General features: G+C 48.7%; 4 protein-coding genes across 12 annotated transcripts; 2 read left to right on the top strand and 2 right to left on the bottom strand.

Moving 5' to 3' along the window:
• Window positions 1-31: 31 nt before the first annotated feature.
• Window positions 32-5,724, top strand: zgc:113223 (uncharacterized protein LOC541424 homolog). 3 transcript variants are annotated; one of them, XM_068652107.1, is made up of 8 exons: window positions 32-522; window positions 1,092-1,149; window positions 1,587-1,711; window positions 1,779-1,853; window positions 1,922-2,032; window positions 2,097-2,225; window positions 2,591-2,752; window positions 5,157-5,724. In XM_068652107.1, exons 1-8 carry the CDS (start codon window positions 466-468, stop codon window positions 5,301-5,303), a joined length of 864 nt encoding a protein of 287 aa, XP_068508208.1. In that variant the 5' UTR covers window positions 32-465; the 3' UTR covers window positions 5,304-5,724. The 3 variants fall into 3 exon arrangements, with proteins under 3 accessions (XP_068508208.1, XP_049587400.1, XP_068508209.1); XM_049731443.2 differs by having other exon boundaries at window positions 38-522; window positions 1,092-1,200; window positions 1,937-2,032; XM_068652108.1 differs by having other exon boundaries at window positions 39-522; window positions 1,937-2,032.
• A 639-nt stretch (window positions 5,725-6,363) lies between these two features.
• slc1a8a (solute carrier family 1 member 8a) lies at window positions 6,364-12,259 on the bottom strand. Of its 3 annotated transcripts, none has more exons than XM_049730364.1 (12): window positions 11,710-12,259; window positions 11,196-11,493; window positions 10,778-10,857; window positions 10,178-10,393; window positions 9,880-9,922; window positions 9,600-9,798; window positions 9,319-9,418; window positions 8,982-9,215; window positions 8,597-8,791; window positions 8,391-8,525; window positions 8,141-8,243; window positions 6,364-7,882 (listed from the first exon to the last, which is right to left on the bottom strand). In XM_049730364.1, the coding sequence occupies exons 2-12, from the start codon at window positions 11,448-11,450 to the stop codon at window positions 7,736-7,738; spliced, it is 1,707 nt and encodes a 568-aa protein (XP_049586321.1). In that variant the 5' UTR covers window positions 11,451-11,493; window positions 11,710-12,259; the 3' UTR covers window positions 6,364-7,735. The 3 variants fall into 3 exon arrangements, with proteins under 3 accessions (XP_049586321.1, XP_049586302.1, XP_049586311.1); XM_049730345.1 differs by having other exon boundaries at window positions 11,754-12,259; XM_049730354.1 differs by lacking the exon at window positions 10,178-10,393 and having other exon boundaries at window positions 11,754-12,259.
• Window positions 12,260-12,408: 149 nt separating this feature from the next.
• On the bottom strand, window positions 12,409-17,151 carry sgta (small glutamine rich tetratricopeptide repeat co-chaperone alpha). Of its 5 annotated transcripts, XM_049731262.1 has the most exons (12): window positions 16,988-17,107; window positions 16,040-16,105; window positions 15,802-15,921; window positions 15,634-15,743; window positions 15,221-15,293; window positions 15,063-15,162; window positions 14,874-14,978; window positions 14,413-14,554; window positions 14,278-14,340; window positions 13,986-14,023; window positions 13,794-13,916; window positions 12,409-13,419 (listed from the first exon to the last, which is right to left on the bottom strand). In XM_049731262.1, exons 3-12 carry the CDS (start codon window positions 15,899-15,901, stop codon window positions 13,308-13,310), a joined length of 966 nt encoding a protein of 321 aa, XP_049587219.1. In that variant the 5' UTR covers window positions 15,902-15,921; window positions 16,040-16,105; window positions 16,988-17,107; the 3' UTR covers window positions 12,409-13,307. The 5 variants fall into 5 exon arrangements, with proteins under 5 accessions (XP_049587219.1, XP_049587210.1, XP_049587201.1 ...); XM_049731253.2 differs by lacking the exon at window positions 16,040-16,105 and having other exon boundaries at window positions 16,988-17,151; XM_049731244.1 differs by lacking the exons at window positions 16,040-16,105; window positions 16,988-17,107 and having other exon boundaries at window positions 12,409-13,183; window positions 13,260-13,419; window positions 15,802-15,940.
• Window positions 17,152-17,285: 134 nt separating this feature from the next.
• Window positions 17,286-20,741, top strand: c10h19orf25 (chromosome 10 C19orf25 homolog). The gene is made up of 3 exons (XM_049731805.2): window positions 17,286-17,500; window positions 17,701-17,907; window positions 19,367-20,741. The coding sequence occupies exons 2-3, from the start codon at window positions 17,742-17,744 to the stop codon at window positions 19,528-19,530; spliced, it is 330 nt and encodes a 109-aa protein (XP_049587762.1). The 5' UTR covers window positions 17,286-17,500; window positions 17,701-17,741; the 3' UTR covers window positions 19,531-20,741.
• The last annotated feature ends 2,985 nt before the right edge of the window (window positions 20,742-23,726 follow it).

The following is a 23,726-nucleotide window of genomic DNA, read 5'->3' as shown; positions in this document are numbered from 1 at the left end:
CCCCCCCCCCCCCCCCCCCCCGCCAATAGATTCTTGCTAACACACATTGACGGGCTAATTATGAGCATGTTTCACATTCAATTTTCCTCGCTCTCTCGTCTTTCCCTTCCTTCTCCACTGTTGATCAAGTTTTTAGGCATGCAAAACCAAGGTTAGGAACGGCGTGTGTGTTTTTCTTCCTAGCAGCGTTGAAACTGATGTCACTTGTTGAGGTTTGCTTAAAAACATGTCGGCTTAATGTCGGGAAGCTGTCATTACACCTGAAAAGATAAGGCAGATTTGAAAAGACAATGACTTTCATGATAAATTGTCAAAGTCCCAAAACTCAAAGTATCTTCTTCCCCGCCGGTGTGGGCGTCTCGTGAGCAGGAATGCAGCACAGGCCACCACACGCCTGTTCGCAAGTTCCTCTCAGGAGGGGCCTCCCCATCCCTCCCCAGTTCAAGCTCAGCCACCGCCGCCGCCATGAGAGGATACCGTGTCATCAAGTACTTGCTGTTTATCCTCTGCTACGTCTTCTGGGTCAGTACAATGCAGCTTTTCTTCTATTTGTCACACTGCACTCAAAAGGTCTTCCTTCCTCCCCGGGGCGGGCCCTGTTGCTCATCCAGCGTGTGTGCAATGTCTTTTTTCACATCTCCAGCACATTTTGGAGACGAATTGTGTCCGCAACTGGACGACGTCTCAGAGTCAGATCAAGTTGCTTAGTTTGCTCCTAATCACAAAAGAGCAGGTAAATATTAATGGCACGTAAAGCCCTCCGCGCAAGGCAACGTGACTGAGGCTACACTGGCCCGTTGGAACATTGGAGACACCTGCACTAGGGTACGGGCTAGTAACCCTTTCCAGCACTTACGATAGGCGGGATGAGCACCATCCGGGTCTACGGACTCAGAGCCACTTTGCATTTTCATCCATATTTGAAAGAGGACGCCTCGCTGGTCCTTTTTTAAGTCTCATCTCTGGTGAGAGTTTCATCTACCGAGCGTCCGGTTTGAAGAAATCCGATATTCCGTCGGTACTGTCGCTGTGAGCGCCAATGTGAACTGGAGATAACAAAGGTCATCCAGTAAGGTTGTGCTATTGTTCAGGTGTTGAGCGCCGTCCTCATTGCGGTGGGAATCTACGCCAAGGTGGCCAAGGAGAAAGGTCAGAGCGCCTTGCGCACGTCGACGTCACTCGACCAGCACACAGGCATATGTGAGCGACTTGCATTTGCTGCTCTAACCTCAAACCTGTTCATAGTTAGTCTAACTTGCCGGCAAGGAAGGAGCGCAACCTTGCGCAAGTCAGCGCTAAATTTAACAGCGCGTTGGGGACGCCCAAAGACCAGCTAAGCAACAGCCGTGTTGGTAACCAACGTGCATTGAGAATGAGTGGCCACGTCCTTATTGCATTTATTTTGTCCACGTCAAACCGTGCGCTCAAGACAAAGCGTCAAAAAACAGAATGATGTAGTATTTTGGATGCCATCCTTTGAAGTGAGTCATCACGCCACGCCGACTCCTCGCTCAGCATACTCGTGGGCTCAAAAGGCCAGCCCGCCCATGTCCTATCTTGCCGTTCAAATGAGTGTGACGTTGCAGATGTGGTGGATACCCTGACGTTGGACCCCGCTCTGCTCCTGATGGTCATTGGCTCCCTTACCTTCTTCATTACCTTCCTGGGATGTCTGGGCGCACTGCGGAACCTCACCTGCCTGCTCAAGACGGTATGACATTACACCTCAGAGGACTTGGTGTGGTTGTGACATCCCCTCTTCCTGCGGCTGTTTGTAGTTTGTGTGCATCCTGGCGCTGTTGCTCCTCCTGCAGCTGACAGCGGGAGTTGCAGCCTATCTCTTCACCGACACGGTAGGACGCCTTACCCATGCCTTGGGGGAATGATTGCGGATGAATGCTTACCTTGGTGACGTGATAAGAACTTTGTTGTGGAGGTGATGGAGCGGACGGAGCGGCTGATGATGACGAGCGTTGTTGGCTATCGGGAGGATCACGACTTGGAGAATGCCATCGACTTTGTCCAAAAGAAGGTACAAGCACTCGGGGCAGGGCACGGGGGTGGACATGGTTTCACACAGCGATCTGTGCATTCAGTTCCAGTGCTGCGGCGTGGAGGGCTACCGGGACTGGTCCAGGAATGTCTACTTTGAGTGCTCCGACGCCAATCCCAGCGTGGAGGCCTGCAGCGTTCCCTTCTCCTGCTGCATGGCCCCCGGCAACCAGGTCACTCACTCAATTGCTCACTCCCTCTTACATCACTCCGTCCCAGAAAGTAGACCCATAGTGAGGACACGGCTGGCTGGAAGTGGAGTGAAACCGGAGGGTCGGTCGAAGGTGGGCGGGGGGAGTGAACGTAAGAAAGCATGGGAAGCGGAGAAAGGCGGAGAAAGTGGGTAGGCAGACCGCGTGAGAGAGTGCTTGTGCTTCCACTTTTTGTTTGAGCTGAAAAGAAGAGCGAGGGAGGGTCTCGTACAGAAATTCTTAGAGCCAGTCCCCACGGCTACTCCTCAAGCCCGGTCCTCTGAACAGTTCCTCAGGGCTGCTCCTCAAGCCCAATCTTCTGAAAGGTCTCTGTCTGTCCTCACTAGTTGGTGCTGAACACCATGTGCGGCTTTGGGACCCAGCGGCAGGAGCGGTCGCTGGCCCAGCAGGGAGTCTTCCTGGACGGATGTTTAGACAAAATTGCTCGGTGGCTCAATCAAAACGCCAGGATGGTGGGCAGCCTCGCTGGAGGGCTGCTGCTTCTCCAGGTAAAAGGCCTTCATCATCATCGTCACGCACATTGCTGTCATTACATCCGGATTGTTGCCGATTGGCTGGGAGTTTTGACTTAGGCATGCATACATCAAGGGTGGAGTGCCAAACAAAAATCATGTGCCGCAGTCACAATACAGCCATAAAAAGTACAAATCAATGATTCAACCTCATTTTTAACATATTGGCACGATGCCTGAAAGAAAGTAGTTTGACTTTTTTTTAAGTCAATACCTCATGACGTTAGGGGAAAATGGGTGTCTTGTTGCTCCTTTTGCTTTGTTGCTAGTGCAAATCGCTCAGCAGCGTTGTTTGACAGCGAGCAAGATGTTCCATTTCCTTTTGTGTGACGCAAATTCATTGGCAATGCTACTGTAGTATATATTTTCATTAGTATATTCATTCTGCTCTTATTCTATGTATATTCTACTCTTAAAGGGCTAGGGACATCCCTTTTTTTTTTCAATTAGAACGGAATTTGATAGAATGTATAAAGTGAACAGATTTGCCGCATTGGAAATTAAAAATGGACACCGATTACTAAGAATAAAACTGAAATGAAATGCCAGTTTATCGATCGGGTCCCGCACGAAGCCAAACTGGCGGCGCCATTACTGTGACGTCACAAGTTGTACATCTGGATGTCAACAAACCCAAACAACATGGCAGATGATAGCGACAGCTTCGTTTCTAGCGGCAATATTAGCATCATTTTATCCGATTCAGAAACCTCTTTTAACGCAGAATATGATGCATCTAGCAGTTCACTTGGGCTGAGCTGAGCACATTTTCTGAATTGTGCCCCTCCCGTCACTCTGGTTAGGTTGGCATAGTAAAAAGTGCTCTTGGGGGCTTTAGAGTGTCGAGTTGATCTCGGCACATGAAGACATGACCACCTCCAACGTTTGGTTTAGGTTTTATAAGCATTTTTAATTTTATTGCTTAAATCGCATTTTTTCGTCGAGCTGAGCACGTTTTCTGAATTGTGCCCCTCCCGTCACGCTTCGACATACTTTTCAAAGTCTCAAAGTCTCCTTTATTGTCAATTCCTCCGCATGTCAAGACACACAAAGAGATCGAAATTACGTTTCTCACTATCCCAGGGTGACAAGACAGCGTTCACAACGCACATACAAGTAAACAACACAGGAAAAATAAAACAAGAAGATGAACAATAAGAGTGATAGCACGCTAGCCGCTCCCGATGCACAGCAGAGTCCGGAAAGATAAGACAGAGTTCACAACGCACATACAAGTAAACAACACAGGAAAAATAAAACAAGAAGATAAACAATAAGAGTGATAGCACGCTAGCCGCTCCCGATGCACAGCAGAGTCCGGAAAGAAAAGACAGAGTTCACAACGCACATACAAGTAAACAACACAGGAAAATTAAAACAAGAAGATGAACAATAAGAGTGACAGCACGCTAGCCGCTCCCGATGCACAGCAGAGTCTGGAAAGATGACAGTCAACCAGGCCACTGTGAACACGAGCACACAGCAGCCTCGCACTGTCCGGTTCGTGGATCCTATCAGGCGAACTCAACCCATCTTGTCGTCCCGCGAACGAACGTACGCCAGGATAATGGAAGGCACGGCTAGGCGAGCTAGGTTGGCCGCAAACCTGGCCCGACGTCTCCGTGCTGGCCCCTCTTCTCTTTTTGTTTACATTCACTGAAGCTAAACGCGTACAACTTGAGACGTCATGAGACGTCACTTCCGGCTGGCGGCTCGGTGCAGTCAAACTCGTCTGTGCGGCAAATTTAAATTATATTTTTCAGAGCGACAGCTTTCTTTTCGTTGTTTCGAGCGTCAATTTATATTTATAAGCCCATAAGATAACTAAAACCGATTTATACATATACCGGTGTCTCTAGCCCTTTAAGGCCTGGTTTGCTTATCAGGTCGGGCACTGGTCAAGTTGTATGAGATATCGGTGCCTGGTATGGGATGTCAGCGCCTGGCTCCAGGAATGTAGACTTACTGTCGCCAGAAGGTATAAGGAAAACAGGTTGATGTGGTCAGGAAAGAATCCTGGGAAGACCATATAGGGTCAGCAGGATGGACTAGCGAGTTACCAGTAGCCATCGGTATAAAGGATGGAGACCAGAAGACTCAACCTTTTTTCTGGGCGTGAGGCACTTCAGTTTGACATTGGTTGAATAAAACATTTTCCCAATCAGCCGTGTGTCACTGAAGTTTTTTCCTCCCCAAGCTAGCCACCTTCCACAGCGTGTTCCCAAAGAACAGCTGACCACCGAAGACAATTCACTACAATACTTTGGTGTGTGTGTGTGTGTGTGTGTGTGTGTGTGTGTGTGTGTGTGTGTGTGTGTGTGTGTGTGTGTGTGTGTGTGTGTGTGTGTGTGTGTGTGTGTGTGTGTGTGTGCGTTCTCAGACTTGCACGATGTCGCTGGCGTGGGCTCAAGTGTGCTGGATTAACAAAGTTGGCCGGCGCAAGGCAATGCCAGTGAGCAGGATTGCTTCGTTGCAGAAAAAAGACCACATGTGGTTTCCCGCCTTCGCTGATTTTGACGAGCAATGACGGGAAAACCGTTGCTGCGCTGAGCTGCACCAGCTGCTGTTTGCACCTGGTTACCAGATAGCACACACACGCCCGGAATGAAGTAACTCAGCTTTGCTGCATCCCATAATACACTTGGCCGACAGCCTCAGAACCGCTGAGGAAAAGTCAAAGAGAAAGCTGAAAATTCAGGCACAGTAAAGTATAAAGTAGTGCTTTTGCTACCACCTTTGTCCCAAGTAACAAAGGAGAAGAGTGTTTTACTCAGACAATAGGAGTGCTTTTGACCGAGGTGAGTGTGGCGACGTTCACCTTTGCCGCTTGATAGGCGGTGACCTCCTGGAGGTGAGCTTTGCCGATCATGCCCACCACCCACTTGCCATAGCAAAATCTCCACTCGCTTTCCTTTCCTACTATGAATAAGAGAACTGCGATGTTTTAAGATTTTGCTTCTTATTGGACAACAAACAGATGTCACGTAATCAACCTCACAGAAGTCCATTTTGCACATTGACTCAAATGGAAAAAGGCTCCCCAAACGGGTACATTAGGGATTGATGTTACAACAAAAGCCAATTGTGAGCTTTCAGTTGGAAAAATAGAAACTGGGGTTTGAAAAGTTAGGAGACTGCAGGGTGGAGGAGATAACGTTCCTACTGGCAAAAATGAGAAGAGGGCCCCCATCTGATCCGCGGTTGCCGAACCTAAAAGCAAGGCAACGCAGCTACGGAAAACAAAATCCTTTTTGGGATGAATGGCCACCGCCACCATCTGCCGCTGAACCTCCGAGGTGCTCACTTGGACATGTGAAAGAAGCGTATGGACAAAAGTTAAAAATAAAATTAAAAGAAAGCGTATGGTGAATGAACCATCTAAAATTAGTGGTATTAACGTCGGCGCGACGGCTTGAAGCAAATCGACTCCTCAAAATATCAGTCTGCAGGCAACGTCAAGTTAAATGGGTTATCATTGACCTTTGAGCGCCCCTTACAGGCTAAATGCTACTAAGGGCGTTATCGCCTTTGTCGACAGCTGCAGAGCTGCGGAGGAAAAGTCCAAATCAAGAAAAAACGTTGCCAAAGCGTGTTACAAAATATTTTAATGTCATACAGTATCATCTGAACAGTCATTTAAAATGCGTAGAAAAAGTCAACATGAGTTGAAAACTTGGCAGACGGAAGACCCCGACATTAAGGCATACAAATGCAGTAAACGCAAAGCCGCACACACAGACCAGGCCTGCTTCAAATTGTGCAATTGTCATTTAACAAATGCAGCAAATGCAAAGCCGCATACACAGGTCTGCTACAAATTGTACAATTATCATTTTAGGTAGTTTTGATTTCGTGCACGAGTTTGGGGTTTCAAGGGCTATATAGTAATGGAATTTTATCGTTTTGAGATTCAAATTTAGTTCGTTTTCAGGGTGGCTTAGTTGTTTTTTATTAGTTTGACTTTTGTCAATAACATGGCGTTTTAGTTTGTCTTTTTTATAAATTTGCTAAATTGTGTGAAAGATTAAAACAGCATGCAATATCGTGTCATCAAAGTCCGACAAAACGTGATTATCCAGGTACTTGTCCGCAGACTGAATCGCATCATTAACTTGAGAGGCGAAGTTGGATGCACGTCAAGCCTTGGCAAACAGCAAGGAAGCCTTGTTGCCCAAGTGGCAATGTGGATTTGTGCCTTGGCTCAAACCCACTTCCACATTTTTTTCGGGATACTGTCGGTATTTCTTCCAAATCTGAGTAAAACATTTCTTTGCACTTCTTAGCGAGCGTTACAGTTCATCGACAAAAGCCAGGGAGCAATTTGGGCTAAGAAGTAAATTCGTCGCCGAGGCGCAACGTCATCCGGTGGTGCTTCAATTAGCTTCTGCAAGTTGACGTCATTTGCAAGAACTCCCCAGTCACAGTTTGAACATTCTTCATCCGTGCAGTAATACCGAAACGAACACGTTTCAAATCAAGCCCAAGCTCGTATTAACGACTCAATTTTTGCTACGATTAATATTACTTTTTACTTTTGTGAACGTAGAACGTGTCAGTTACTTTTCATTTTTGAGAACGTTTTTTTTTTTCATGAACAAAAATGTTTTTCAATGTCAATTTGAGTTACTTTGTTTTCGTGACCTAAAATAACCCTGGCACAAACTAATACTAAGAAAATCAACGCGAGGGTTTACGTGAGCTGCTTTGTCGACATTGACACGAAAACGGGAAGTAAAGCGCCAAAGCTCGAGAATGGGCCCCAAGAGACGCACGCCAGCGTGCGCCCTGGCCACTGCCGCCAACAATGACGCTCACTCGTTGTCAGAAGAGACGCGACCATCTTGCGTGGTCAATGGCTAAACCCGCGCATGCGCACACACCCAGAAGATTGCTCGGGTGACATGGAGGTCGTTGGAATGTTCATGTCGCTACGGAAACAGCGGCTAACCGCGTTCGCACTCACACCTGGCAGATGTTGTAGTAGACTGTGTGCGCGTGCCTCTCAAATGCCGCGTCGCTGTCTCCGTGCGTGTGTACGTGTGTCAAAGGCACGTCCACGTGCTGGGCGCCGTTGCTGCACTCGTGTGTGCCGTACGACGGGACGGTCTGTGGGAAAAGAGCCGGCCTTTCGCCATTAGCCTGCTATCAAATTCATTTTTCCAGACGGATCTTTCATCATTCCTCGTCAAGTGTGTGTGTGTGTGTGTGTGTGTGTGTGTGTGTGTGTGTGTGTTGGTTGGGGGTCAATTAGGAAAATATAATATTGTACATTCAATTTTAAAATTTGCAATGGGTAGTGGCTCGGTTTGGCGTGTGATTGTTTTTGGGTTCAAATGTGGAATTCAGTGGAAATTGTGTGTGTACCTTTCCCTCGCCACTGAGGGGGAAGTCCTTGCGACACAGGTGTGCGATGATGCCCGCCGCCAGCGCATCGCCCAGCACGTTGATCATTGTGCGAAATCGATCCCTGCGTGCCCACACACGTACGCACACGTCACATGAGCGGCAGATGCGACGGCGCGTCACCCACATGTTACTGAAGGGAGACGAGAATATGCACGCGTACGGAAATACACGTGAGTGGAATGACACAGAGGGGTCACTGATGACCTACAGGATCCAATCGATGGCCACGATGAGCGTGATGTCGTCGGGGGGCAGGCCCACGGAGGTGAGCACAATCACCATGGTAACCAGGCCCGCCTGAGGGATGCCGGCCGCGCCAATGCTGGCGGCTGTGGCGGTGATGCTGGTGGGCACACACGCGCAAGCATGGTCAAGCATGCAGACGCAGGTCGAGCCGACAGCGACGGGCCTCACCTGATGGTGACCAGCTGGCCAAAGTCCAGCTCGTAGTCATTGACCTGCGCGATGAAGATGGCGGCCACTGCCTCGTAGAGCGCCGTGCCGTCCATGTTGATGGTGGCGCCCACGGGTAGCACGAAGCGAGCGATCTGCCGGTCCACGTGGCACTTCTCCAGGAGACACTTCATGGTGATGGGCAGCGTGGCCGAGCTGCGCGCAGACACACAAGAATAGACCTTTTTTTTTTCGCCTCACAGTCAATCGTTGCAAAAAGACTCTCCGGGAATTTCGACCGCGTCTGGAGAACTACACTGGAACGTTTTGTCTTTGAGCAAGGGAGACGGAACTCGGCGACCCAGCTGGACTTTGAACCGCAACAATGCGCCCCTTCCCCACTGACCTGGACGAGGTGGCCAGGGCGATAACCAAGGCCTGCAGCAGGCCGCGGATGAAGGTGAACGGGTTCTTCCCAGTCAGCAGGAAGTAGAAGAGGGGCAGCAGCAGCAGGCCATGCACAAAGAGGCCGGCCAGCACGGTGATGCCGTACCAGCCCAACTTGCGGCCCAAAGTGCTGGGGTCCTGCATGTCCAGGATCTTGCCAGCCACCAAGAAGATGATCCCGAATGGGAAGTACCTGCAAAGGAAGGCAGCGGCGAGCGTCAGGCCATTATCTTTGGACGGGCATCAGGCCATTATCTGTGGACGCTAGCCTTTGGCCTCCCGAGCCATTGACTCACCACACAGCAGCGTTGATGATCTTCATGACACACTCGTTGATGCACTGACACACGTTGACCAGCGGCGCGCCGCGCTCGCCCATCCTGCCCAGCAGCAATCCTGCGCACGCATGCGCACGCGTACACGCATGCGCACGCGTACACGCACGCGCACGCGTACACGCATGCGCGCACACGCATGCGCACGCGTACACGCATGCGCGCACACACACACTTGAAAACTGACCCGCCTCAAAACAAGACGGGTAAAGCGCATTGAAGAGCACCTTTACGCCACTCACCCATGGTAGCTGAGAAGATGACGATGCCGAGCACGTTCATCTGCTGGCTGCTTCCCGGGTTGGTCTTGTACGTCACTTGGGGCGGCGGCGTCAGCTCCAGCATCACCGTTCGGCCCTCGGCGGCAGGCAGCACGTACACAAAGTTGGGCGTCACCGTCCGGGCGGGCACTTTCAAAATGGGCACCAGGTCCGTCTTGTACTGAAGGTGTAAACGGCAAGCGTGAGGGCAGGCCAGCGGCAGCAAAGGCACAACACTTGGGGCGGCGCCGGTCGCACTCACCTGCTGGAAGGTTGCCTCGATCAGATTGGACGGGACCATGTTCCTGTGGGCGGAGCAGCCAAGCAGCACACATCGGTGATCAGCGCACGCTCAAAGCTAAGCTGGCGCTCAAAGCTAAGCTGGCGCTTAAAGCTAAGCTGGCACTCAGCTGCGCAGATGACTAAATATAGGTCCGTTAGTCTCTGAGCTAATTGGATTCACGCGAGTGTAGAGTCCTTGTGTTTGTATGCCAATGTAACATCTTAGCACGTGTGGGTGGATGTCAGCACTCAGCGGATGGTGGGCAGGGCGTACCCACCTGATGAGGTCAAGGAGAGCGTCGGCCGAGGTCATGACGGGCCCGCCCCCGAGCCGGTTGCTCTCCATGTCAGTGCCGGCGCCGGGCTTGATGATGATCACCAGCACGATGCCCACCACCACCGCCATGAAGGTGGTCCACAGGTAGTAGGTCACCGTCAGCACGCCCATGCGGCAGCACGCACGGGACTCCATCGACGAGAGGCCCGACATCAAGCTAAGCACATCAAGCATGCGTCGGGCGTTCCCATTCCACTGTTGCTTTCTTACTGGATTGCTTTTTAGAGTCCTTTTGTTAGTTTTTCTTTTTTTTTTTATTGGAAAAGCTTTTGTTGTATTTCTAACATTAGTATTTTTGGAATCTCATATTTGCTGAGCGCAAGTCGAGTCGAACCTTCCCTCTTGTGTCGGGCCAGAAATCAATTCCGAGCGTGTATGCTGTTATTGAAAACACAATGTCTCAAATGTGCTTTTATGGTTTGTTGTAGTTAGTTTTCTTCAAAAGCATTCTTGTTTTGACTCAAATGTTTTGTTGTTTTCAGTTTTGGCTGGAGTTCTTCCAGTGACCTGCATTGGCCCAGGCACGGGAGGTCGGTCCTACCTGGAGGTGATGAGCGGCAGGATGAGCATCTTCAGCATCCTCATGAGAAGTTCGCCAGGGAAGGAGAAGTAGATCTTGGCCTGCCGTGCAAAACAAAAAAGAAGCCCCGTGAGCGCCGCCCGCTCACTAATCAAGCTCCCGGTCCACGGTCCGGCTTTTGCCTCCGTTTGCACTGTGCAGTGCTACTCTTGAATTGTCTTGAAAAGCTGAAGTAAAAACGCAACAGTTCTCGTATTCGTTACGTGACAGCTTAATAGTCAAGTCCCATCTGGTGTGGCAGCAATCTGCCTAAGATGAAATGTCAAAGTTCTTGGGGTAAAAGGTAAAATGTGCTCTCGTGCTTTCTTCCGCTATGGCACCAATGTGGCAGCCAGTTCGGTTTGGAGCCAACTCTTTGCGTATTGGCGGCGGCGGGTACCTGCGTGGAGAGCTGCGTGGCCCTCAGCACAAACCCCAGCGCGCAGCCAGTCAGCACAGCCGCCACCGACAGGGTCAGGAGGCCGTTCCTCTTGGCAAAGTTGCGCAGCGTCAGGCGGACGTCACGACTGGCAGCGGCGCAGAGGAAAGACTTGAGGCGCTCCGCTGTTCCTCCTCCATCCCCGGCCGCGCAGGACGAGCGTTCCGAGCAAGCGTCCTCTTCCTCGCCGCCGCTGGCCAGCAGAAGCTCGTCCATGACTGTAGCTGGAAAACGGCAAGCGACGGCTCGGCAGCTTCTCCTGCGGAAGGATTAAGTCGACGCCGATTTAGCGGGGCTAAGAAGCTTAGGTACCACGCTCACACCATCTCCTTCCTCCGCGTAGCCTGGGCCGCTTGGATTCAGATGTCAACTCAGGCTCAAGAGAGTGCAACACTTAGCGTGATTGCTACAAAGCAATGGGAGAAAGCCAAGCTACGGATATCGGAAAGGGCTGAGCGTGTCAACAGTGACTCACTGCCGTTTCAATGAAATGATAGTCGTCGGTTGTCATCAGTACACCTATCGTATTGGTGCGGCTCGGCGACCATCCCTCTCTGGCCAAGTTGCCGCTCCGGGTGATAAGATGGAAACTGAAGCCGTTGCGCCAGCGTCTCTCGAGTTGGCTGGAAAACACTTCTGTTCTGAAGGCCTCTCCGTTCAGGTGTTCCGGATGCGCGCCGCCAGGTGAAGCACGCATGGCACGCCCGCCTCGGACAGTGACGGCCACCGTTGATCTCCGCTGTGCGTAGAGGTTTGCCCTCACATCCTTTCATCATGGCTGGTCAAAAGTAAGCTAGGTTAAACCTTTGCAAACCTTACAAGTCACGCCAAACATTATCTTGACATGTTCTGTGGGCCCCTCCACGAGTCTTCGCACCGCTTTCTGGGGACTCTTGCCTTGGTTTAATAGCAGGCTGCTTTTACTCTGGAAAGTTGCTTTTTTTTTTGCCCGTTTCCTGAGAGATGTAAATGAGCCATCATTAATTTCTTTTTGTGCATTTATACCACTGTCAACTTGGTTTTTGCTTGGTGTTTTTCTTGGTTAATCGATTAAAGGATGACTAAAATAGTGGTTAGTTACAGCTTTAGCTATAAAGTTTTATCAAGTCAGCTGACCAAATAAAATGTAGCAAACTTGTCATCATTGTGTAATGGATTTTGAGCCAAGAGCAGATAAGTCAATCCATTTAATTGTTCTGCCTCGACGGCCCACACGTGCACACACAACGTGGTGGTCAGGAAGTGGGAGGGCTTTCCCTGAGAAGGCGTGCTAGGCGAAAGCGTGAAGGCTCCTCTCATGCGCGAATCGTCGGCTGACCAATTTGACTCCCTTTCCGTCGCAACAATCGTCCCACAGCGAAAAAGTCAACGCCGGCTCCTCTGCTCTTACGCGGCCTGCCTGGAACACACCACGCGCACACACGCACACACTCATCTCTGTGGTCATCATCATCGTAGGAAGAAAATGTGGGAGGGCCGGCGTCACATGGTCAGGCTTAAGTGGGCCATTTGAGCTTGGTGCAAAACGGATGAGGCGCTGCTTTCCCTACTGAATGGAACACAAATGCCAGTCAAGCGCTCAAACGCCAAATCAAAAGCCAGTCTAAAATGTTTTTGCCGATTTAACGAACAAGACTGGCTGGCATTTGGACATAAGCAAAAAAGCTGTGCATCAAAATCATTCGTGACCCTGACGTCAGATTTCGGACGGCTCATGGGTTGGAACAGTGACCCAATGTTCTCTGGCTGATGACAAAGGCAAAGTATGTGCAAAGGGTAGCGTGAGAGTCCAATTTCATTTGGGAGCCTGTATCTCAAATCATAGGAGCCCATCTTGGAAAAAGCAGTGGAAATGCTTGAGAAGGGAGCAGGAAAGGACCTCAATGACGTGGCAGCGAAAGGCCGCCCCAGGCCGCCGATGGCTTTGCTGGAGATGTCGTCACCACCATCTGTCCTTCCCAATCACACGGTGAGGTGATAATTTGGTGCCCTCCTTCCAACCCGCATGTGACGACTTCCTCCCACCTGTCTCCAAAAGCTTTCTTTGATGGGCGGAGCTACCGGGTGCGGGCATCAAGGCTGCTCCTCGTTCCCGGCGCTTGGCGTGCGATTGCGTATTTGACTCCTGAGCTCCTCAATGAGTTCTGGATTTTGTTGCTGCATCTGCTGAGCAAACTGCTGACCGCTGAAAGCCACCAAAACACACACACGTGCGTCGGTTAGCATCGTCGCGTGCATCCATGGCACAGACGTCTTTCTGGACATAGATGGTGACATTATTTGGAATTGCACTTTGTCCAAAACGTCCAGGCCAATGCAGCGGCCGCACAGATTAATGATGGATGACACATAGGGCAAATCCCTCTCCATTGCAAGGCTACGTTTTTGTCGACTTTGATTTCTTGTTGATTTCTGTCATTTTGCCTTCAAATGCAAAGTGAAAAATATTTTCACGTGTCCAACCCATAAAGACGCAACTTTTGGATCGACTGCCGTCGCGTCACATCACTACTGAAATGAAAAGGTACAAAGTAGCGGTGTTTAATGCAGTGTACGTACGCCTGGATGAGTCCTGATAGATCTCCGACTGGCGCAGGACCAGGAGCTCCTCCCGGGACTCCACCGCCTCCTCCCGCCGCGCCGCCACCTCCGCCGTACGCTCCCGACATCATTCCCGACATCCTGACACGAAAGCCATATGCGCCCGTCACCCGAAGCAAGAGAGACTCAGCCAAATGCGCGCACACTTACATCTGCTGGACCTGTGGGTTGGTCATCAGTGACGACGCCTGCGACAAACGGCAAGTCAGAACAAGAGAAGCCCTTTGAGACTGTTTGTGATTTAGGGCTATACAAATAAACTTGACTTGACTTGACTAGAAGGTAGCGCAAAACATGCAAACAGGCCTGTGTTATTCTGAGAAGCCGTGATGTCACCCATCGGGCTTCACGGCGTCAGTGGGAAACGCACAGGATCCGTCTTTCGACGGGATCAATAATGGGAGCCAGTGGAGACGTGCTCAGCCAACGCGGTATTGCTCACCATGTTCATGAAACCGGGATTGCTGAGCAGTCCGGCCAGGTCAACTCCGCCCATTCCCGCAATCTGACAACACACATACAAACATGTAAGATGCGGCCAAACCCCCACAAGCGTGCCAGAGAGAGAGGGCGTCACGTTTGCGGGACTGGTAGCGTCCATCTTTTCCTCGGCGATCTTCAGGTTGGACTTGTAGGTGTCGTTGTCCGGGTCAAGTTCCAGAGCTTTCTTGTAAAACGTGATCGCCTCGGAGTGCTTGTTGAGGCTTGCCAACGCCAACCTGCGTGAACGCGTGCACGCAAAACACATTGTCACCTTACTCTGACGGCATGCCATATTTGCTGCCTCCTGGACGAAATTGGTCGGACTTTTGCAAAGCCAAACGCTAGCTCGGACACGTCCTTCTCATTAACGGCAAAAGACGGGACCGGTGACGGTCGGTCCGAGCCTCGGTGCCAGAATGGACGGCAAGCCACTCAGCGGGGACGTTTGGGTCAAAGACATGACCAATTTTGCCGACTCCCATACCCGGCAGAAAATGGGTGGGCCCAATTGTAGCGGGTAGATGGAACGCGGAACATTGCGGCGGGGCTTCTCACCCCATCCTGCCATAAGCTTTGCTGTAGTTTGGGTCGATGCCGATGGCCCGCTCGCAGTCCTGCACCGCCCCCGCATAATTCCCCTGTTTGCTCAGTGCCGCCGCTCTGTGTGCAAGTCATCGAACATGCCGTCAAGTCCGATGTTCACCTCTCCGATGTTGCTGGCAATCTCCCCGGCTACCCACGCACCTGTTGCAGTAGTAGACGGCGCTGTGCGGGTTGAGCGCAATGGCTTTGGAATAAAACTCCACGGCGGCGGCGTAGTTGTCCACCTTCATTTGGTCGTTACCTGCACGGGGATCACGTCAACACGGGGGGCAAGCGGGCAGCGGCGTGAACGTACCCACCGTCTGCCTTGAGTCGCTCGGCCTCGCCTCGCTGCCCTTCGCCAACAGTAGCGTCATTGTTGTTCTCCCACGACTGTCACACAGCAGAAAAGACGTGACACTCGCTGACGCCTGGCTGTCTTGAGCCAGGCCCGCATGAGCAGACATTTTGCATCATTTCGACAAGCGTCGTGTCCCAAATGTCGAGTTTGTCGCAGTGTCTTCACCTCGACAGCCGCTGAATTGCGAGCTCCAAGGCCTTTTCTTCTGTCAATTACGCCAAAGGGATTGTTAACACTGCTGTGTTCACTGCGATTGCTCTATCTGATCAAATCGCACCGCGGTCCGAGAAGCCGTGGTCATTTTCACCCATGGACTCAGAGAACCCGCGGGAACGTATTGGCGGAAGACCAATCACGGCGGGCGGCTCTCACCGATGTCTGGAGAGTGGCGGAGGCGAAGATCTCGGGTAACGCCAGCGGGACGTCAAGGCTCCGGTCGTCCGCGGACACTTCGAAGGCCGTCTCCAAACATTGGACGGCCACTGCAGGGGGACGCAGGTGAGAAGGCGGCGTTCGCCAAGCGCGTGGCCGGCGGCTCACCTTCCAGGCTCTCCTGCGCTCCGGACGACAGATTGCCTGACTGCAGCTGCTCGTGGAGGTAGCGAATGATGGAGAAGGCCAGACGCTTGCTGTCCGTCATGGCGGCACGGACAGTCACAGCTAACCCAACGACAAAACACAACTTGGCCAAACGCATGACATGAAGGGCTGTCGTGACAACAGACCCGAGTCAGGTAACCGTTGCGACCCAAACAAATCGTTACGTTCTGAAACGCACCATCTAAGAATCATATTGCTCCTCGTCATACGTCTCCGTCTGAGAGGCACATCAGGTTGAAAAACTCTATGGATGGCCGGAGAAAGGAGAAATTTGTCACTTCATGCTTTGTTGCTTTCTTTTTTGGGGGGGAAGAAACGTCCTCTCTCCCTAATTGAAATTGAAATGACAAAGTCTTGGCAAACAGTCAAATGATCTGCCTGGAATTCGTATCTTTATTATTCGTCCTGCTTAATTGTATTAATTGTTGAGGTGGTTTTTTTTCTTTTTTCTGTCAAACATCGACCGGCCTCGAAATGTTTTCTTTTAAATTGTCTGGCCTTGGAATGGCCAGGTCCTAAGCTGCGATCAGTTCTTTTTTTTTTTTTTTTAAAGATTCATAGTTAGAGTTTAAAACTCCAGTTTACGAGAAATTCTCCACGAAGATTTGCATTACGAAGTGGGCCAAAAACGGCTGCATTATTTTCCACCGATTTAACATATTCACGAATCATAACTTTAATCGTATTTTCCACCGGACAATGGGACTGATAGCACCGAAATCGTCTTAAAAAGCACCAAGCTGAAAACGCTGCTCTCGTTTAATTAGTCGTTGAACACCTAACTCGATAAAACGCGTCATTGTAACTTAGTCTAATATGACTCAACCCTGCGAGAAAACAAGAGCCGATCTTCTTGAAACCAGCAGCGTTTGATGAATGTTTTGGTTGTGACGGACGATGAATACTGGCGTGTTCGTGTTAAAAATTGTGCTCCGCGAAAACGATTCTTACTTCGAATATGAACCGTAATGTGGTTGACCATGCAAACAAGTCAGCCATCCAGCAAGGCCACGCGCAAAGCTAGAAGCTAACCGGACAATTGAGCGCATTTGGTTCGCGATCGACAACTGCTTGCCGAGCTAAAAAAAAAAAAGAAAAAGTCAAACTAGAGCATTTTTTGTCTCACCAACTGTGGTAAAGCTTCAGACGCGAGCTAGTGCGAGACCGCGGTGAGAGAAATGTTGATTGCTGCTTCTCCTTCTTTCCGCTCGGCAAACGGCGCGTGGTTCTGACGTCAGACACAGCCACCCAGCACTCGCTGAAACTCTCAGCCAAATTAGCCTCTTGGGCGTCGACGCTAATGCCAGAGCAATGTTTGCCAACAAAGAAATTAATTAGAAAAAATATTGAAAAATGGCAAAAATAAAGAAACGTTTAATGACCTATTCAATCGCGAATCAATCGTCCAAGACAACAGGTGGCGCTAAACAAAGCCAAAATGAGCGTGACAGTCAAGTAAAGAAGAAATTCGGCAATGAAGTATAATTCCAAATGGCGTAAGAATTACTCTTCGCCTCACACGTGCACTAATTATTTACGGGAAAACTTTCAAATGGACAAGTGAATCTGATTGAAGAAAACGCGTAGATAAACAGTGACGTCATTCGAGCTGCCAAGTTCCACGAAGCCAACAGAAAAGGTAACACGCACACACGCTCGTTTGAAGATTGCTAGTCAGTGTGGCGCATAACCGGAGGCGTGCTTGTCTCGGATGCATTGAGACGGTTAAGTGTGACGCGGCATTAAGCCTTCACGGACATCATCCTCATCAACACTGAACTCGCAAACTGGCAAAGCATCAACATGAACCAAATGAACGTTGTGGTGTGTCGTGTCCAGGCAGACCGATCGTCACCCTGTTCGTCCAGGTCAACGCGACGATGAACGTAAGCTTGAAAAGCAAAAAGCGTGTGGTCCTGCCCAGCAGACCCTCTCCACCCAGCGTGGCCCTCATCCTGGAGGACATCAGCAACGCCAAGGCTGACGACCTGGTCTTTACCGTCCTGCAGCATCTTCAACCGCCACTGCTGCCACATCAACAAGAAGGTGAGGCCTTACCACACGCTTCTACTTGACATGGATGTTGTCATTTCACGAGTGCAGCCAGCTGCAATTGAAATTGCAAAGGATTTTTCAGCTCGCGGCTCGGAGGTCGTTGCCGTTTGCGATCATCACGGGTAACATAAAACGTTGCTCGTTCTAATGCAAAGCTTTTCACGTTTAGCCCAAAACTTATCACATTCTAATGTGTCTTTGTGGTTTGACAGCAAGGTGTTCAGCAGAGCAAAGAATTTTGATGGTGGGGGTCGGGCGGACCTCAGGTGCCCACATCACTAGGCTCTGTTTTTAGTCACAGAAAAAAAAATCAGCGCCCAGACCCCCTTTTTTAAAATAAGGCTCAGCTTGTACCTTCTGGGGTCTTGAAAGACAGGTGGTGTTGAATTTTGTCCACAATTTAGGGAGCGCGTTATCTGCGCCTCACGGCAAAAGCCATTGCCGATCACCTGTTATCCAATTTACTCACTGCGTGCTCGTTTGATTTCTTCAGATTTAGGAAAATGCTAAGACACTGAAGCACAAATTAGACTTACACAGGTTGGTTGAGTTCAATCACAATTCTTGTTCAGACAGCTCTGTTTTCAGGAAAGTACAATACAGCGCTGGGCCCTTCAAGAGCGGAAAGTCTCCATTCAGAAAAGGCAATGTTAAAGGTTCTTTGATCAGCTTATATTAAGTTGCGCATTGTGGGCCGAGATTGATGGATGATGAGTCTTTGAAGTGGGGCAAGTTCGCCATGGGAGTGGGTGCTGGTTATGGGCGATTCGGTGTGTGTGGGGGCTGTTGTCTTCCATCCCGTCTTTCGGGCTTGGCGATCATCTTTGGCCGAGTCCTTGGCTGGCTCCCTCTGGCACCTGCTGGTTTTATCTCCACGTGACCTTCCTGTGAACATTCTTCTCCAATCTTGGACATACACTGTTGTACCTCATTCTTTCTTTGTTAGGTAAAATATTTCCCTCCGTGCGGAGCGTTCAGTAGTAATCAAAAACTGGCGTCTAGCATTAGTCAAAACATAAGATACAATCAAGTAGTGAACGGTCAAGACGACTCTGGCCGTGTCCATGATTTAGAGAAAAACATCAGGCATGCATTACACAGTTCCTTAAGGGTCATTAAGCTATTTAGGCAATATATCAAAAGACATTTGTTATTTCAAAGTGCTCAGAAATATATATCAGATCATAAAGTTATAAAAACCTTTCTCATCACCACTTATCAAAAATGTCTAGTTATGTCTTCTTTATTGATTTGGTGTGTAGGTATAATTATATGCTTAAAATGTTTCTTTTATTTATTTAATATGTGAATATACTTGTCTGCTTATGTACTTTATTCAATGAGGTTTGAGCATATCTGTTTTTGTAGCTAGGCAGGACTTTTTGTATTTTGACCCCATTCCTTCAGTGGTCCAGCCAATATGATTGATATTGCAACATTGTTTCGCCAGCCGGCGAGGCAGAGCGGACCTTCCGGCAATGTCGGTGTCATGCGGATCTAAAGCGCCAGCTGCAGGAAGTGGAGATGGTCCTTACACGCCAGCGGGCCCACCTGAGGGCGTCGGGCCAGCGACTGGACCTCCACGTGGCGGAGGTCAAAGGTGGACTTTGCTGACTGCTCTGGAGCTGCCGCATCAACCTGCAAGCCGGAAGTTGATTGAGGCTGCAAAGGCTGCTTGCGTGATGTTCCCCATGCTTCTCATCACGGTTCGAGGCTCATTTCAAAATTCATCTGCGCTGAGACGTTGACACCCAAGATGAATGAAAATTTATGAAAGAACATCTCGAGTCTGGCCGTGGCGCATACAATGTATTCTTGCAAATTGGGGAAAAGAAAAAAAAAACGGCGGGAATCCCCCTTCATGTACTCAAATACAATAACACAAGATTCAAGAATTTTTATTGGCCATGTTTGAGCATGACAAACAAGGAATTTGACTTGGGTACATCTCAGCCTCTGTTCAACATTTAGGTGACTAACAACACTCAGTACATATGCAAAACTTGACAAATATTCTCAAACATCCCCTGATCTTAAACTCCCAGGAGAGCAAGGACAAACTCAAAACTCCTATTAGGGGAAATAAGAAACCTCGAGAAGAGACCAAAAATGGGAGGAGCCCTCTTCCAGGATGACCAGGCTGCAATGGATGTGGACTCATATAATATAGACAATTCAAAATAAAGCGTCGAGAGCAGGATGTTATTGCACAGCAATGTCTCTGAGACTCTAAGAGTGGTGTGAGTTCATCAGAGCAACAGCCTGGGGGAAGAAGCTGTCTCTGTCTCTGCTGGTTTTGGCGTACAGTGCTCTGTAACACAAGTACACAAAGTTCACGCTGCATCCAGTAACCCTAGTTTTTGTATGCTGAATGACTTTTTATTGGGTGAAAACATGACAAATCACGTCAACATCGTCCCACCTATTTCACACGTTTTTCGCTGTGACTTGAGCTTGCACGTAAAGGTCTTTTTGCCACGACGACCGACTCACTTTCAAAATGAAATTCAACGAATTGAAAAGAAGAGCAGCTGGCTATCCTTGATTAACACACGAGTGGAAGAGACTCGACAACCAGATGTGAATGCAATGCGTTGAACACATACAAACATTGCACGAGTGGCTTGTACGAGGAAGATGTACCCTTCGGAGTCTGACCTGGTGTTACATGTCAAGTTGCTCCCATGTTATCTTGCTACCCGCCTCAAGTTACGACTGTTATGGTAAAGCGATTTTGTGTTTTGCGACTGGAGATTCGTCACACGCGACTTGGAACTTGCCTGACTGCGAAACTGTTCAAATTCTCAATAAAACGCTGAACGAAACATCTCGTTTGCAGTTCCAACTGGCTTCAACACATAGCAAACACTAAAATTGATTGATTGATTGATTGATTGATTGATTGATTGATTGATTGATTGATTGGTTGATTGATATCTTTATTTCGAACATCCAAAACAAAAAAGAAAAAACAAAACAACACTCTAAAGTGTTGTACAACAAACAAAAAATAAACCAACAAACACACAAAAAAAAAATAATACATAAGTAAATAAGTCAATAAAGAATGCTCGAAAAGGAGTAGGAGGAAGCATAGCTTTTTAGATTCCTACCCATTGCTGACTTTATCCATGAAACCAATGATTCAACATATACTGTAATTCTACAACAGAACACAAGTAGAGTCAAGTCAAGTTTATTTGTATAGCCCTAAATCACAAACAGTCTCAAAGGGCTTCCCATAGCCAAAATTGACAATTATTCTCAAAGCATCCCCTGATCATAAGCTCCCAAAAGGGCAAGGAAAAACTCAAAAAACCCCTGCCAGGGGAAAATGAGAAACCTTGAGAAGGGACCACAGATGGAAGGATCCCCCTTTCAGGATCACCAGGTTGTAATGGATGCAGAGAGTGCACAAGTAATACATAATATGAAAATCAATGAAAAAAATGGATGTCGGAGGTGCCCTCGATTGTCCTGGCAGTGTCTTCAAGGGGGTTGCGCCGCAGTTCCCCCATCTTGAATTGGTCCCCGAGAATCCAGCTAGCCGCTATCAGCTTTTGAGCCACCTAACCCCCTCCCCAGCCGGGGAGGAGGTGGGCAGAGAGAACAGAACAAACTCCGGCCAAATCGGCCATCACAAGTTAGTTAAAGGCCATCTCATAGAAATGTGTCTTTAAACGTGTCTTAAATGTTTCTACTGAGGTAGTAGTTCTAATATCCATTGGTAGGGCATTCCAAAGCTCTGGAGCCCGAATAGAGAATGCTCTAGACCCTGCAGACATTTTCTTGGCCCTCGGTATAACTAAAAGACTAGCGTTTTGCGAACGAAGGTTACGAGACGGAAAATAAGGAACGACTAGGTCGACGAGATATGAAGGCGCTAAGCCATGCAGTGATTTATAGGTTAGTAGAAGAACCTTGAAGTCACATCTTAAATGGACCGGGAGCCAATGTAATTTGGCTAATATTGGGGTAACGTGATCAACTTTTCTTGACCGTGAGAGCAGCCTCGCAGCGGCATTTTGCACTAACTGTAGACTTTTGATACTGGACTTAGGAAGACCAGAGAATAATACATTACAGTAGTCCAGGCGCGACGTGACGAACGCATGTATAATAGTTTCCGCATCCCCGGTCGAGAGGATAGGACGAATCTTAGCAATATTATGAAGGTGAAAAAACGCAATCCTGGTTATATTCTTAATGTGTTTTTGAAAGGAGAGCGTTTGGTCAAATATTACCCCGAGATTAGTTACCGTATCACTCTGAGTGATAGTACGGTTATCTATAGTTATAGTGGTTTCCTTAAATAAGTGTTGATAACGATTAGGACCAATTATCAACATCTCAGTTTTATCCGGGTTAAGACGAAGGAAGTTGAGAGACATCCATTGCTTAATCTCCGCAAGGCACGCCTCGAGATTACAGCAGTCCTGTGGATCTGTCATCGATAACGGCATATATAATTGGGTGTCATCCGCATAGCATTGAAAACTAATATTATATTTACGTATTATGTCCCCAAGCGGAATCATATACATATTAAATAAAATCGGTCCGAGTACCGATCCCTGTGGGACACCACACGTAACATTATAAAGCTCAGAGGACGTATTACCATGGACCACTCGGTGCGTCCTGCCTGATAGATAGGAATTGAACCAGCTTAGTGCTGACCCTGAGATACCAACACAACTTTTAAGACGCCCTAATAAAATATCGAAGTCTACAGTGTCAAAGGCAGCACTAAGATCAAGTAGTAACAATACAGACGACGTATTTGAATCCATAGCTATGAGGAGATCATTAGTCACTTTAGCAAGTGCTGTCTCTGTAGAATGATTAGCTCTAAAACCAGACTGAAAAGAGTCATATCGATTATTAGCGACCATATAATCAATAAGCTGCCGCGCTACTACTTTTTCGAGAAGTTTTGCTATGAATGGGAGGTTTGAAACTGGCCTATAATTACTGAGACAGTCCGGGTCAAGATTTGCTCGCTTAAGTAGTGGTTTAATAATGGCGGTTTTAAAGGCTATTGGCACTATCCCAGAGGAAACAGACAGATTGATTATATTTAAGACGGACGGTCCTAAAATTGGAAATAATTCTTTAAGTAGTTTGGCTGGAAGCGGGTCGAGTAAACATGTTGTTTGTTTAGCCGTACTAACCAATTTTGTAAGCATTTCAAGGGACACGCTTTTAAAATTTGAGAGGGTTATTGCATGATCCCCAGCACTAGTAACCGGCGGAGCGATTGGCATGGTATTCTTGATCTCGTCCCTAATGGACTCAATCTTTTGAGCAAAAAATTTCATAAACTCGTCAGCTGAGTGGAAGGAGCTATCGGGGGTCGGCTGGCGCAGAGTTAGCTTTGCCACTGTATCAAATAGGTATTTAGGATTGTTTTTATTAAGATTAATGACTTGGAAAAATAACGAGTTTTTGCTAAAATAAGCGCATCTTTATATTTCAGGAGGCTGTCCTTCCATGCCTGATGGAAAGCCTCAAGTTTGGTTAAACGCCATCTGCGCTCATGCTTTCTACATAATTGTTTAAACGTACGTGTTTCATCTGTGAACCACGGAGTTGGCCATCTACGGCGAGTTTTCAGACGTAGCGGTGCCACAGAGTCGATGGCTTTTAATAATGTCGCATTGAATTCATTTGTAAGATTATCAATAGAGCCGCTGTACGCGGGAAACATGGCGGTTGCCGGCGACAGTAACTCAGATAGCGCAGTTGCAGTCATGGAGTTAAATTTACGGCTGCTATAATTCTGATTGCTCTCTTGTCTTTGACAAGGA

This window comes from Syngnathus scovelli, chromosome 10 (genome assembly GCF_024217435.2).
Source record: "Syngnathus scovelli strain Florida chromosome 10, RoL_Ssco_1.2, whole genome shotgun sequence".
Taxonomy (NCBI): domain Eukaryota; kingdom Metazoa; phylum Chordata; class Actinopteri; order Syngnathiformes; family Syngnathidae; genus Syngnathus; species Syngnathus scovelli.
This window is presented reverse-complemented; position numbering and strand designations above follow the sequence as displayed.